Raw genomic sequence first — 14,446 nt, 5'->3', positions numbered from 1 at the left:
GCCGTCCAATACATTATGGTTACATTCCACACTATTTAAGTCCTTGGCAGGATTTTTTTTTTCAATAGTTTATTCATGATGTTCATTATTATGAGTTGTAAAGACTATGAGAATTTCATTTTTTAAATGTCTTATGGAATGTATCACTTTCTTAGATCTTGTAGACATGCTGAAGAAACCATAACATAAAATATGAGTTACTTACAATAACTAATTTTAATCCCATCTGCTAAGTATGACAACATTAGCATTTCCACTTAATTAAAAACACCCTTAAAGCAGCAATGTTTTAATCACTCCATTTTATTTACTCTCCTCCGGTGTCACTTATAATTGTAACTTTTTATTTTTTAATAATGAGGGATTTTTTTTCTCTGTGCATCACACAAAAAAGTGCTGTCGATAATTAGCAGTCTTCTGTTATTACTAGACTCAGGTGTCACAACTGTGTCTCATCCTCATTACAGTAAAAAATTTCACCTATCAGATTCATTATTGCTAGATAATGCAACTGAGAGCCTTTGCAGGCCCTCCAGAAAAGTAATTCAGCCAAGCAAAATTATCAGCTAATTATATTTAGAATCAAAAGCCCAACAACTATTTGCAGATAAATTGTATGAATTGAAGTGAATAGATCTGAATATTAAGATTCATAGATTTAGCAGATGATTTGTTAATTGGAATAAAAAGGTCATTTACTAGCCATTTAACAATAGATCAATTGGAATTCTATTTATTATTTAACTGGTAATGCTTAAGAATTGAAATAATAATCGCATTATTGTCATGATATACTTTTCTGCTAAATGACAAAAATATGTGAAAGTTATGATCGTGTTCTTTTTATATTGAATCTAAAATCAATGTAAAATATATAGCGAGTGTTATTTCCAATATATTTCAAACTCTAGGAATTATGATCTGAAAGGCGTATAGTATGTAGGAGTTAATGTTCGATTCCAGGAACCTCTGAGGAAATATATTCAGTTTTTACTGTGTAAAGGTAGAAAATTAGTATGTAAATAAGATCATCTGCAAATGAAAGAATAATTCCAAATCTTTTCCAACAAAGTATAGAAATATTGGATTCTAATTTTACTAATTCCTGATACAGACAAAGGTTTTGGTAAGGGGATGTTGCATAGCCAACTGAAGATTCAGATTGCTTCTTGGCCTGCAACTATTACTGAAATGTCCATGGTTTCACTTTTTCTTTTACAATGAAAGAAAATGTTAAAATTCTACTTGTTTTGCTATCTTGATACAATATTTAAGAACTGAAAAATTATCAAGTAAATCGCATACTAGAAACATTTTCCCTTAATAAAAAAAATATAGTTGTAGACTTTGTACACTTTGAAATTTGTGTTAATGTTTAAAATGTTGCTTGAAAAAACATTAAATTACAATTGTTTAAAGTTTATTATGACAAAATTAGCTCTTAATACCTTGCTAAGTATTTGAGAGAAAATGTGTATCTTGGTCCTTCTAAGGTTAAGGACAGATTTAAAACAAAACTTTCTTTCTTCCCCCCCAAAAACTTAGCAGGACAAAAGGAAACAATTCTTTCTGAACCAGGTTAGGCGAATGTAATAAAATAAAAACAAAATGCACAGAAACACATTCAAATGCATTTGTTTTGTCATTATAAATTTGAAAAAGTGATTGTTGACAAGACCAGGAAATAAGCTGAAGTTAAAAATAAAGTCCTCCTTTGGTCAGCATGTTGGATAAATTCAAAGACTCTCATAAAATAAACATATTTTAAAAAGTGCTTTGAATTTCACTGAGTAATTTCTGGCCAACAGAAATTACAGTTGTATCTTCAAAGTTTATTATATGTCAGATCAGTGATCATTATGCAGAAGGAATAAGTTAAATACTCAGTACTTTAACCTGTTCAGTTACCAAAATGCAAATATAAACATGATAATTTCTCTTTAGATTTGCTATTTGATAACTTTCTGACATTCTTCTGCAATTATAAAATATTTAGGTTTGATATTATGGAAGGTTATGTAAATTATTCCTCAAGAAAACAACAGTATAAACCACTAAATGCTTTGGCAAAAGGTTCTTGACAGTATTTATTAAAATAATACAAATTTTGTGTCCTGAATCACATGATCTGAAGCATGTGTATAGAATTAAGATGTCCCAACATCTTGGCACTTTTCTTAGACAATGTTTAAGTGTAACGTTTGAATTCCTATAGTTTAAGAACAAAACACTTTATGTCAGGTAATTGTTATTGCATGAATATCCTTGTTTTTCTGCAGCATTATTAAGAAAAGCTGTCCATACTTCACCATGTTGTTACATGTGTCTGTCTGCTGATTATAAAATGTGTTAAACAGTATTTAAAAAACAAAAAAATGCAGAGCCGCGCTTTGATTTATTCAGTGAACAAAACATATGCTCGCTGTTCTGTTCTATGTAATTCATATGATCAATAAAATTATCTTTAAAAAGAGCAACTTTGGCAGTTAGAAGGATTATACTGCTGAACAGGGAAAATGATTTACTTCTGCTTTATGCAGTCAACTTCAATGCTGTTGAACCAAAAGGTGTTTTTTGGCTCACTGATGTATTGTTAATGTATTTGTTTATTATTTTTAATCTTTAGGATAGAAGCTGTATATTGTGGTTGCTATCCACTATGTCCTAACGCTTTGGTGTATCCAGAAATATTTCCAGGTAGCTGCTTTAATGCACATTCTTTTTGTTGAAATTTAATACATGATTCATGTAAAGTTTGAGAATAAACTTAAGCAAAAGCAATTGTTTATTTGGCAAGCCAACATGTTAGTGTTAAGGAAAATTTTATGTGTTTTAATACATTAGACTAAGTTTATATTTACCATCTGTTCTTTCAAGATAACACAAAAGCAAGTTTTGAAATAGCATTCTTCATTGTTAGCATACACAACCCATAATGATACATTTTTATAAAAAGGTCAGTGCTGCTGCAATGGCTTGCAGATTTTTTTAATGATATACAGAGAGAAAAATAGAGGCCTGAAAATCACACCAAATTATTTAAACAATTTAATACTTAATAATATGCAACTGTGGTACAGGATACACACTAATATAGTACCAGTTCTTTGAAAAAATCTCATCACTAAATGTATCACATATGCATTGTGTTACATTAGAATAATGTATTTTAATCACCCAAAGGAGATGTCTAAACAGCACAACTACACAGTCTTATTTAGCATTAAACATCCTTGTGAGCTGAGGTAACCTTATAAAATCATGCTTAAATAATGTAAAACACGAGGCGGCACAGAGCAATATGCATTTTTAATTACTAAAGTGACTAATATCGAGTGTGTGCTTTGAGGTTTTTGTTTCATTAAAAATGTATCTGTTTTTCCTGCAGCTGAATATCTGTATTCTACACCTGAACAGCTTTTTAAAAAGCTTCAGAATTTCTGCAAGAGACCAGATATTGTAAGGAAACATCTCTATAAGGTAGGTGTTCAGAATAGTTTTACAGGATATAACGCCATATTGAAGTACAAAGAAAAAAACTTAAAAAAACAACAACATTTAATTAACATACTAATGTTTAAAGGAAACATGCTAGGGAGGGATATTAGTTGTTACACTAACAAGGATTAATTAAACTAGATGCCAGTTGTATTAACCTAGGCCTTATGAAATACATACACTTAATGCATGCTACATGCTTTTTAAAAAATTTATTGTTTTCTAAAATGACTGTCCTTTACATTTGGACCCAAGAGGCTTATAAAAATGAACCTGGATTAATGTAACTCATTAGTTTAAAAGGAAAGTAAAAGAAAGATCCTACAATTATATTAATGAGGATAAACCTACCTTACTATCATAATTTAATCTGCAGTCTTCAAGAAGTCAAGGTGAATGACATCAGGTAAGTTCCTTTTGCCCCTCTTGGAATTATTTTGGCAATTATTGTGAATATTTAACTCTTTGTACTAAAAGTTTAAACGAAGTAAAAGTTAACTCTTAATGTGCATATAATTTCTTATATGAAGAATTGAGAAGAAAGTTTACTGAAAGCATCATTTACTAATATTTATCCTACCATTATTCTTTACAATTATTTCTTTAAAGAAATAAAAGTTTAAATTGTTGGAATGACCAATAAAATTCTGATCCATTAGTCTATGCTAAACTTGCTTTCAGTTTTTTAATATGCATTTGTATGCCACGGTAGTAATTAAACTTTTCTTTAGTTACGTGTTTGTAGATCATGTACTGATTTTTACATTATTTCACTAATAACCTATTATCACATGGTGATGTTTTCATAACATAGCTATTATTTTTACATGTGCTAATGTGAAAATTTACAACATTGAGTGCTAAATTAGGGTTCTTAGAAGCTTCAAGTGCCCCGGGGACCGGCGCAAGGCACATTGCCTGAGCATAATAAAGGCATAACACGTAGCATTTTAAAAAGCATCTAGGTCAGTTAGGAGCCTGAGACCTATTGAAAGTCAATGGGACTTAGGCTCTTAAGTCACATAAGCACTTTTAAAAGTTTCCCCAACATCTTTAGAGGTCTGGAGGAGCATGGATAGAGGTGGCCCTTATGATACCTGTTCAACAAGGTTAGAAAGTGCTCTCCTTTTCTCTGTAGCCACCCCAGCATGGAGGTAGTAGACCTGCCAAGTAAACCTCTCCTAACCTGGGTCACTAATACTACTAGCAGCCCTCATCCCCCGTATTCCCATGCTCCTTCCACTGTGAACCAGAAAATGCCTGGCCTCTCAACGCAGTCATCACCTACCCCCTCCCTCCTTTAGCACACCCGTGCAGGAGGAGGTATAATTTAGTCCTGAATGTACGTTTGACTTATTTTGTGACCTAAAAATAGACATTTACATAATGATACATCAAAAGAAGATGTTGTTTCTGCAGGAAACAGTTAAACTTCAAGTAAAAAAGGAGAGAACCAAAAATGCAATTTAACACCCAATTTCAAGCTCATTATCTTTCATTGTCTATTAACTTGGCAATGGTTCAGAAGGTAGCTCATAATAGTTTAAAATGCTGACTGAACACTTCCAGTATTCAGCATTACTTCTTGAGTCAGTACTATACATGGAGACTTCAAAGAGAAAACAGTCCTTAAACGTTTACCTTGACATTTCCCAATTTTTTGCGTTCAGTTAGCAGTTTTCTTTCACATGGATCTACCTTATGCGTATGGATTCCTAGCTCCTGCATGAAGGGAATGCTAGGATGCTGAAAACAGAAATAGTGGCAGAACCAACATTGATACTAAAAGGGTATGATATCAAAGTATTGCACAGAGTGGGATGTGTACACAGCCCCATAAGCAAAATGCTTCATTTGCGTCCAGTGCCTCCTTTTGAAAAAACACTCCTTGGTGAATGAGTTATAAGTAAAGTGCCACCACAGAAATGGAGCAGTTTATCACATCACTTCAAGTTGCAGATTATTAACCTGCAACTGAGTGTTTGCATGTTTTAAGCATTTGTAGTAGTTTTTGAAACAAGTAGCACTGGAAAGACTGGGAAAAAATCATTTTAGAATTACAAAAGTAGAGCTTGATCCAAAGCCTGTGACAGTCAGTAAAAAGATTCCCTTTGACTTTAATGGGCTTTGGATCAGGCTCTGAGAATGTGAATAAAGTTCTTCCCTTTTGCACATTGACCCAAATATACAAGAATTGTTTATTTTGCAAATAAACTACCATTAAAAGGTTCTGAAAGAATGTCCACTTAGAAATGTGTTGTAAATTAAATACTTCTTAAGACACTTTAAACTAGCAGTAAACAATACCTCAGCAGTGAACTCATCTGGGGCATACACATGCTTATTTACAGATATTAGTTGCTTTACATTTAGGAGTCCATATACAGAATGTAGAGTAGGGATACAGGAAAAGTGGGAAAAGAGATCTGATATGGCAACTTGCTCCTTTTTTCTTCTTTCATAGCCTTTTCTGGCATGCTCCATTACTAGAAGTTCAAACTACAGCTGTCTGTTCCTACAAAGAGACATAAAAACTCTATAAAAGCAAAAAGAATATTTTTCCTTTACATTTTAGACATTCTGTCTCATAAGTCTTGAAATAGAAATAAGCCTTTGCTTACATTTTCTGCTCATTTTTGTTGCCATTGTATTATTAAGAGTATTGAAAGTAGTCAAATACATTGCTGCATTATTCTGTCCATTTTATGCAGTGCTTGTGCCAACTTATAAAGTTAGAGGCAAAGGAAGATAGATGATACATGTTACAAAAAAGGCAATCAACTTAAAAAATTTAGGACACCAAAGGCTGTGTTCTGAATAAGTCTTGGGTGCACTGTGAAGTATAAAGTGAAGCCAAGTACCTCTGAACGCCCAAGCAAAGCTGATATCTACCAGAACACAAGGCCTGGAGTGTCACTATTTGTGTTAATGGAAGTTCAAACAAGTAGTCTCCCTCCCCTCCTCCCCCCTGCCCTCCAATCCCATGAAAGCGAACAAGCTAGCACAATAGACTGTAACAGTTAACTGTATATTACATAAATACATATTTATAGTATTTTAAAAACATACATAAGTAGTGTAAATACCTAATAAGGACTTTTCATGGTACACACTGTTTACCCTTTATACTTTAATGGCATTGAAAGCTCATTTCAACTTGAATGCTCCATCCCACAATTGATTAACAGATGAAGAGGGGATAGCTATCACACAGAATCATTTGTTAGCAATTATTTGCTCTGCTCTAGTTTTATTTAGCTAAAAGTTGGTCTTTGTTTTTTTTTTTATTCTAAGCCAGTACACTCTCAGTCAGAACTAAACAAATAACAATGGCACATCAGCTCCCAATGCCAGCTTAATGAGCTAGGCTTTCTATCAACTTCAGCTCATACAGGCAAATTCATTCATATATCAGTTTAATTGAGAGCTGAATTTGGCCAGTTTTCTGATATTACTATTATTATTTCTGTAACACCACAAGAGTACATTACATGTATATGAAAAGATACATTACCTGATTTGTATCTCATTTACACCAGTTTAAATCAGGAGTACCTCCACTGAAGTCAGTGACATTACACTGGTGTGAAACAAGTTTAAGTAAGTAATATCCCAGTCAGGCCTACTTCCCCTGCCCTGAGTAATTTACAGTCTAAGGGCTCAATCATGCTATTTAGTATAACTAATCGGAAAAAATTCTGATGAATCATTTTTAGTCAGGATTTGCCAATTAATTGAAAATTAACTGGTTTTTGGAAATGGTTTGATTTTGACAAACTTCTGATGGACCACAGAACCTCAAAGCTTGGGAGCTTGCACTTGCAGGGTTTCCAGGCTCCCAATTCCCTTTCAACCTCTCATGCAAGCTACCAAGAATACAGGGCTTCCTGGGCTTCCAGGCCCATCGGCTCTGGCAGCCCGCTAGCCTGGCTGATAAGGAGCTAGAGACACTGCAAGCCCTGGAAGCTGCTGAATAGAAACTGGCATGACATGATTCTTGTCAGTTTTACTGCTGCCCAGTGGTGACACTGGTCGGCCTCTTGTTAACTTGACACTAAGAGTCTGTTCAGTTTTAATACTGCTATTCAGTGATGGGCAGCAGTTAAACTGGCAAGAATCATATCAGCAGCTGCCAGGGCTTCCAGGGTCCCTACCTGGGCTGCAGCCTGCTAGGCAGACAGCCAGGGATCCTTATGAGCATATATTGTTTCTAGAATGAAATATTCAATGATTTCAGTTCTATGAAAATTTCGGAGGTTTTTTTCTCTTTGTCCCAATTCAAGGCAGAAAAAATTATGGAAATCTCAAAACCTTTCCTGGGTTGGGAAAACCATTTCCCATCCAGCTCTCCTAATTAGGCATAACTAGGTTTTGCAGGCTGAGCGGGCTTAGAGGGAGTGCCAGGAGGCATTCTGAGTTCCTTGGTGCACAAAAACCAGTCACACACCTGCACTGAGTGCAACATATACCTGCCCTCACCACTGCACAGCTGGCTAATTTCATTGCTATGAGCATGGTGTGGGCTGTTCCTGCTCTTTTTGGGGTGTCATGCATCCAAGAATAATAGCACAGGAGAGCAGAGACTTGCGGTTCTATGCAGCTCTTATATAGGTCATGCAAGAGCATGGGGAAGCTTTACTCCTGAATCATTCCTCCCCTCCCCCAGGAAAAAATAAATTGCTCGCCCACATAAAGGTGAAGGGGAAACTGTCCCGTTATGAACATAGGGACTTCAATATTGGACCAGATCTATGGTCCATCTAGTCCAGTATCCTGTCTTCAAAGCATCCAGCACTGGAGGCCTGAGAAGGTCTAAGAACCCTGCCACAGGCAGATGTGGAATAATCTACACGTGACATTCCCACCCAAGGTGTCATACTAATCTCTAGTAGTTAGAGATTTGCTTAAACCCTGGAGCATGAGGTTTTATGTCCCTTCCCAAAACTGTAATTTACTATTATAATTCTGGATATTACTGTTATCTGAATAATCATCCAATCGCTCTTGACTCTTGCTACATCCTATGGTGATGAGTTCCACAGTATAAGGATACGTTGAGTAAAAAAGTATTTTCTTTTATTAGTTTTGAATTTTCCCACCTCTCAATTAAATTGAATGTCCTCTCGTTTTTGTGTTGTGAGACAGGGACAATAAACGCTCCCAATCTCACTTCTCTATGCCATTCATTATATATATATATATACACATCATGTCCACTCTTATTTGTCTCCTTTCTAAGGTAAATAATGCCAATCTTTTCAATCCTTTTTGAAATGGGATGACCAGTACTACACACAGTATTCCAGATGAGACCATATTATCAGTTAATATAATGGCATTACAACATGTTCTGTATTATTTTCCATACCATTCTTCATGCATCCAAATATCTTGTTTACTTGTTTGACCATAGCTGAAGATTCAGAGGTCTTTAATGAGCTGTCTGCAGTGTTCACCACATCCTTTTTCCTGAGCTGATAAAGTTAATTTAGAACCCTGTGAGGTGTATGTGTAGTTCAAATAATTCTATCTCGTGCACTACTTTGCATTTTGCAATAATGAACTTCATCTACCATCATGTTGTCCATTCACCTAGCCTGGTTAAATCCCTCTGTCGTTCCTCATAGTCTTCTAATTAATTTTGTGTCATCTGCAAATTTTGCTACCTCACTACTCACCACCTTCATAAGATTAATAAAGAAATAATAAGTGCTAACTAACATCAGACCTAATATGGAACTTTGAGAAAACCCAGTGTTATCCTTTGCTGTGACAAAAATTGACCATTTGTCTCGTGTCTCTTAGCCATTTTTTGATCCATGACCACACTTTGCCTCTGACCCCATGATGACTTAGTTTTTTTAGTAACTTTTTGTGAGCAGCTTGTCAAAGTCTAAGTAAATTACAGCTACTTGGTTCTCCTTTTTCCATTACTTTAATGTCACATTCAAAGAATTCTAATAGATTGGTGAGAGATGATTTGTCTTTAGTTTCTCAGTTACTTAGATGTTCCATTGTGTTCCTTGTTAGAAATATACAAACAAGCAGGGGAAGGAGAGTGACACAGTCATGTCATTTGGATTGTTTAGGATAGACAGGCTACTTTTTGATTCCAGGTGGTTTTATTTATTATCTGTGATATTGTTATTCTGATTTAAAAGTATTTCATGTTGTAACAATAGCAGGGAACAGATGATGCATCAGCCTGCACCCTAAAATTGATTATTGAAACGTTAAAATTAATGAGGAAAGAATTACAGGCCATGCTGGTTTGTGCACTGGAAGATGTCTGGTGTACTTCGCAGATGGCTTAAGGCAGTTAGCCTCATGCCTCAAAATGCATCCAAGTCACAGACCCACTATCTGAGCACTTGTTTCCAAAGGCATTTGATGTATTTGAATGTTGAGTTCCAAAGGTAATTACTGCATTGGTCAAGTTTCTCCTCCTAGATTCTTCTCGACCTAATTGTTACTTTAAAAAAAGAGGACAAGGTGGTTTACAGGGTTTGAACTGAGCCAGTTCAAAGTGGTTTAGTGAACTGTTTTTTTCTTGAATGTTTGTATAATGTTCTTCCAATGTCAGCTTTCCTATTAAATAAACTCTAGTTCTTATAGTTCCAAAGATAATCTTAAAAATGTTAATGGAGCATAAACTGATGCAGCGCTGTCTACCTGAATCTGCAGATATCCTGAAGTAGTAGCTCTGAGAATAGGGTGAACTGGCCCTCTTAATTGGAATGAAATGTTAACTCTGAAGTCTAATGATGACAGTTTAAATGGCAATTTTAATTATTTAATTGCTGATAAAATCATACAAGAAAAAAGAGAGTACACTGTGTTATGGAAAATTACTCTTCTGCTAGTGAAATCTTGTTTTCATGCCTCCAGCGGGGGGAGTTTGTTTTGTGGGTGGAGCTTGGAAGTGTACCAATTCTTCCTGTACCCCCTCCCCCTCCAACTCAGCTATTGGTGGTTTAGAAACTTTTGGTTGACTCATATTCCACTCCTTCGCATAACAACCAGTGAGGGCCTTTGCAGTTTTATATAATACAAACAAACAAAACCACACACATATTCAGTGGTGTAATGGTACTGGCTTATCAGAACACCATAAAATCTAAACACACTTCCACTGATGTACACACAATGGAGAAGGACATTATAATTTATTTGTATCCTACAGCAGGTTGTTATGAAATAAAGGCCAAAAAATCAGGACTAGTCTGGTAAAATCAGGACTAGTATCCACATTACAGCTACTCAATCCTGTCAATTTTACTTCAAAAAATATTTAAATTGAGTTCAGGGCATGTGAAAAATGATCGATTAAAAATGCTGGAGACTGAAGTCTTCCATCCACAGAACTGATAGTAATACAGCACACCGTAAACGTCCATATAATGCCCCCGCCATAGTCTTCCCTGTCTAAAGGTGGGAGAGATAGTTTGGTCTTCCTGCCCATTCAGTCCTTGGCAGCATCTCTGCTGAGACTGCCAACCACACTTACAGTTGTTTGTTGGCATGAATACTTGTCTAATAGCAAATAAACTGAGGCTGCCAAATAATTTCCTGTAGATCATTTAAAAAAAAAATCAGTAACTGAGTCACTACTGACCTGGATCAGATTTGAACCAGTGGCTGAGGCGAAGAGCAGGCATCATATCCCTTCCTTAGTCTTCTGAACTTTCCAGCCCCTTTCACATTATTTAATAGAAAGTGAGTGTTAAAAATAAGCATATTTGTAAACCAAGTTGTGCTAAACCTCATGATTGCACCATTCTTAAACCAAACTGCACAGTTCCTAATTTTGGTAGAGTGATGCTTCACCTGTGACTGTCCCTTTAAAAGTGAAATTTGTTTCTGGGGAGAGGAAATGAAATCATCACTTAAGCATCTTCTGGTTTTGTTCTGATTTAAAAATTTCTCGGTCAGACATGACGCCCCCGAAGCGCAGCAACGTGCTGATATCAGGTGAGGTCTTTGCAGCAAACAGCACTTGTTTACAAAAATGATCCATCCTGGGATTGGGAGTCTAATACTTTGATCCAATCAGAGGGCAGGATTTTCTGACCCTGGTTTACAGTAGTATTTATGCTATCTGCACTACTTCCGAATCTACCTCCGAAGAAATGAAATAATGCTATGTTAATCAAGCATTCATGTTGTTTTGTTCACACTAAGGACAGCTTTTTTGTGTTTTAGCAGCTCATGTTCCTTCATTTGAATCCTTTTCTTTTTCTCATAGGGTGAGATGGATCAGTTTTCTTGGGCAGCACTACGTGGTAAATTCAGGTCTCTGCTCACAACAGAATCTAGGGAAGATTTGTGACAGATGGGGCTAAGTCACAAACTTGCAGCCTAAGGCAGAATCTGTAGAACTTTCCAGAGTGTGCCCATATTTACCTGATCAGAGAGAAAAGAAAATCTGCAGAGGAAGCTGAGCCTGGCTGCTTGTCATAGCTGACACAGAGCCATCTGCCACAAACCTGTGGCGGCTTCAGATCTCCAATCCCTGCCACCACCCCAACTCAAATTAAATACAGATTCCTAGAGACGTTATGATGGTTACACATGTCCTCGGCATCACATGCAGGAGACGGTTCAAAAAAAATATGTGGCCTGTTGTATAACCGCACTCATGTATCCCATATGTGGTGCCACATTGAATTTCCGGTTGAATCTGTTTTTATCCTTTGTACTGGATGACATGGTGCCTGAATTCTTTCTTTTTGCCGACATGATGGCAGCCAAACTGCAGCTTCAAACACTCACACTTGGCTGAGTTTCTACCTAGGTTGCCAGGTTATCATTGGAGCCTTATTGTGTCCTCAAAGGGCCACAGGGCCTGAAAGGAGGATCAGAGTGCTACTGGACTAATTGGGCAGCCATCTACAAATTGTTTGTAGGCAAAGCACTTTTCTTTTTGCAAATTAATGACTCTCTGGCACAGGGTTTTTAAGTGAAGGTATTAATAAGGGGTCTGGCAGGTATTCCCATGATTCACAGTTACATTTGCATTTAATTAATCTTAAAGAAAGCTGCAAGATAAACAGCTGTAATTCAAACTAGCATGGGAAATATGCTACATGGTGCCATCTATCCGATAAAATGAAAGCTGAGACACTTGTTTTATTTCTCTCAAGGATGGAGAACAAACAGATAACTGTCAAAATACTTCCAATAAAAACCAATAGTTTTTATGTAACTGCAGTTCATCAAAAATCTTTGCATTCAGTTACAAATATAATCTTTTAAAGATAAATCACTTATGATTCTAAGCATTAAGCTGCTATGTTTGCTGATGTGAAATGTTTTGAAGATTTAGATTGTACAATAAATTTTTAATAAAGTGCTCACTGCAATTTTTAATTAACATATCTCATTCATGTATAAGTGTGTACATCCATCTGTATGCTTATCACTGTGCATGTCCTTGTGACAGAATCAATGAATACAATTGTGTCTTTATCTGATGAATTTAGAATCTGTTTTGCAAATGATAATAAAATGTTATAACAACTCCAAGATTTTCAACTGTATTCTGGGAAGAAGCAAGAGGTAAACAGGAATTCTCGGTAATTCATTATGGTTAAAACTCTGCTAACACTGCCATCTCTTAATTGACAAATAAGCTTTAACTTCCCTCGTTTGGGGCAAGATAGCTACTCTTCCCCCACCTCCAAAAAAGCCTCTATCACCTGAATACTAATTGAGTTTTCTTCTTTAGGTTTGCCAGTGTTTCCCCCAGTTCCACAGTACACCCCAGTTCCTGCCATTCAGAGAGGAATGCACTGAGTAATATGTTTCCTTCTTAAACATTCTCTGTTATCCATACTTGTGAACTATGAACTTACAACTCGGAAGTGGTAGTTAATCTATTTTGTTATACCATCAAGCAGTGTAGTGGTCTCAGATTTTACAGTGTGAGAGATACTGTATGCATACCAATATTCCATGTATGCTTTTTGTTGATCAGGGAAATTATTACATGACATTCTGATTGGTCACTTGTAAACATTGTGATGTTTTACTGATACCGAAGAAATGTAATTTTACAATAAGCATCTGTGCATGTATGTTTGCTTCTCCCTATTGGTACATACACTAAAATGACTGCAAACTTCAGCTTTAAACCTACCGTTAGACATTTAATGCAACAGTTAAAGCTGTCATTTCATCCTGACAGTCAGTCTAGTTGTTGCTGCACTAATACTGTAATAATGCTACTTTGCACTTGTATAGTACTTTTCATCTGAGTATCTCTGCAAATATTAAATGTCACAACATCCATGTGGAGGCAAATAAGTATTTTTTAGATGGAGAAATTGAGGCATGATGTGGTTAAATTGCTTAAAATATCAGTGTCAGAACCATCAAAGGGATCTAGGAGTCCTGATTTCCTGCTCTGGCCCATAGGCAACAATCCCCTCACACATTGTTCTGACGCCCTTGCTATCCCAAGGCATGGTATTGTGAGTTAAGAACATTGAGCCATATCCAAAAGCCCATTAAAGGCAATGGAAAGACTCCTATTGATTTCCGTGAGCTTTGGATCAAGTCCAAAGAGAGAAGCAGGCCTTAACTCTGGATGGGTTTTTTTTTTTTGTTTTTTTTTGGTTTTTGGTTCCATCGCTGTTAATTTAATGTAGTCTTTTGTATGTGATATTGTTTTATAAATGCATCTTTGAGAACTTAATTGATTCTCCACTACTGATGAAGAGTCATTGAAATTTCAGGGAGGAATAGAAGATTCTTTCTAACTGTTCAGATATTTATATACTCCCATTGCTGTAGTAATGGAACACATTGAGGTACTTTCATGTAGACCTTTTCTAGATTAGGAAAGTGGTCAAGTTTAGGTCAGACTTCACTAGCTAAGCCTGACCTGAACTAAACCTTTTTCCAAGTCTAGTCAAAATTTTAGATGATGTCACAATTTCCCTAGAAC

General features: G+C 35.9%; 1 protein-coding gene across 7 annotated transcripts in view; it reads left to right on the top strand.

Annotated features, from left to right (window-relative positions):
• The window catches only part of QTMAN (queuosine-tRNA mannosyltransferase), a 290,528-nt gene extending 277,223 nt beyond the window's left edge, over positions 1 to 13,305 (top strand). For 6 of the 7 annotated variants that reach the window (XM_073305405.1, XM_073305406.1, XM_073305410.1 and 3 more), the window contains 3 exons: positions 2,627 to 2,697; positions 3,389 to 3,480; positions 11,744 to 13,305. In XM_073305405.1, coding sequence (XP_073161506.1) covers positions 2,627 to 2,697; positions 3,389 to 3,480; positions 11,744 to 11,827 — 247 coding nt within the window. In that variant the 3' untranslated portion in view covers positions 11,828 to 13,305. Of the gene's footprint in view, positions 1 to 2,626; positions 2,698 to 3,388; positions 3,481 to 3,874; positions 3,905 to 11,743 lie in introns of all 7 variants that reach the window. The other variant, XM_073305408.1, reaches the window with a different exon arrangement.
• The last annotated feature ends 1,141 nt before the right edge of the window (positions 13,306 to 14,446 follow it).

The sequence above is a fragment of the Lepidochelys kempii genome, chromosome 11 (assembly GCF_965140285.1).
Source record: "Lepidochelys kempii isolate rLepKem1 chromosome 11, rLepKem1.hap1, whole genome shotgun sequence".
Lineage (NCBI taxonomy): Eukaryota > Metazoa > Chordata > Testudines > Cheloniidae > Lepidochelys > Lepidochelys kempii.
The sequence above is the reverse complement of the archived record's forward strand: the minus strand, read 5'-3'. Positions and strand labels throughout refer to the sequence as shown.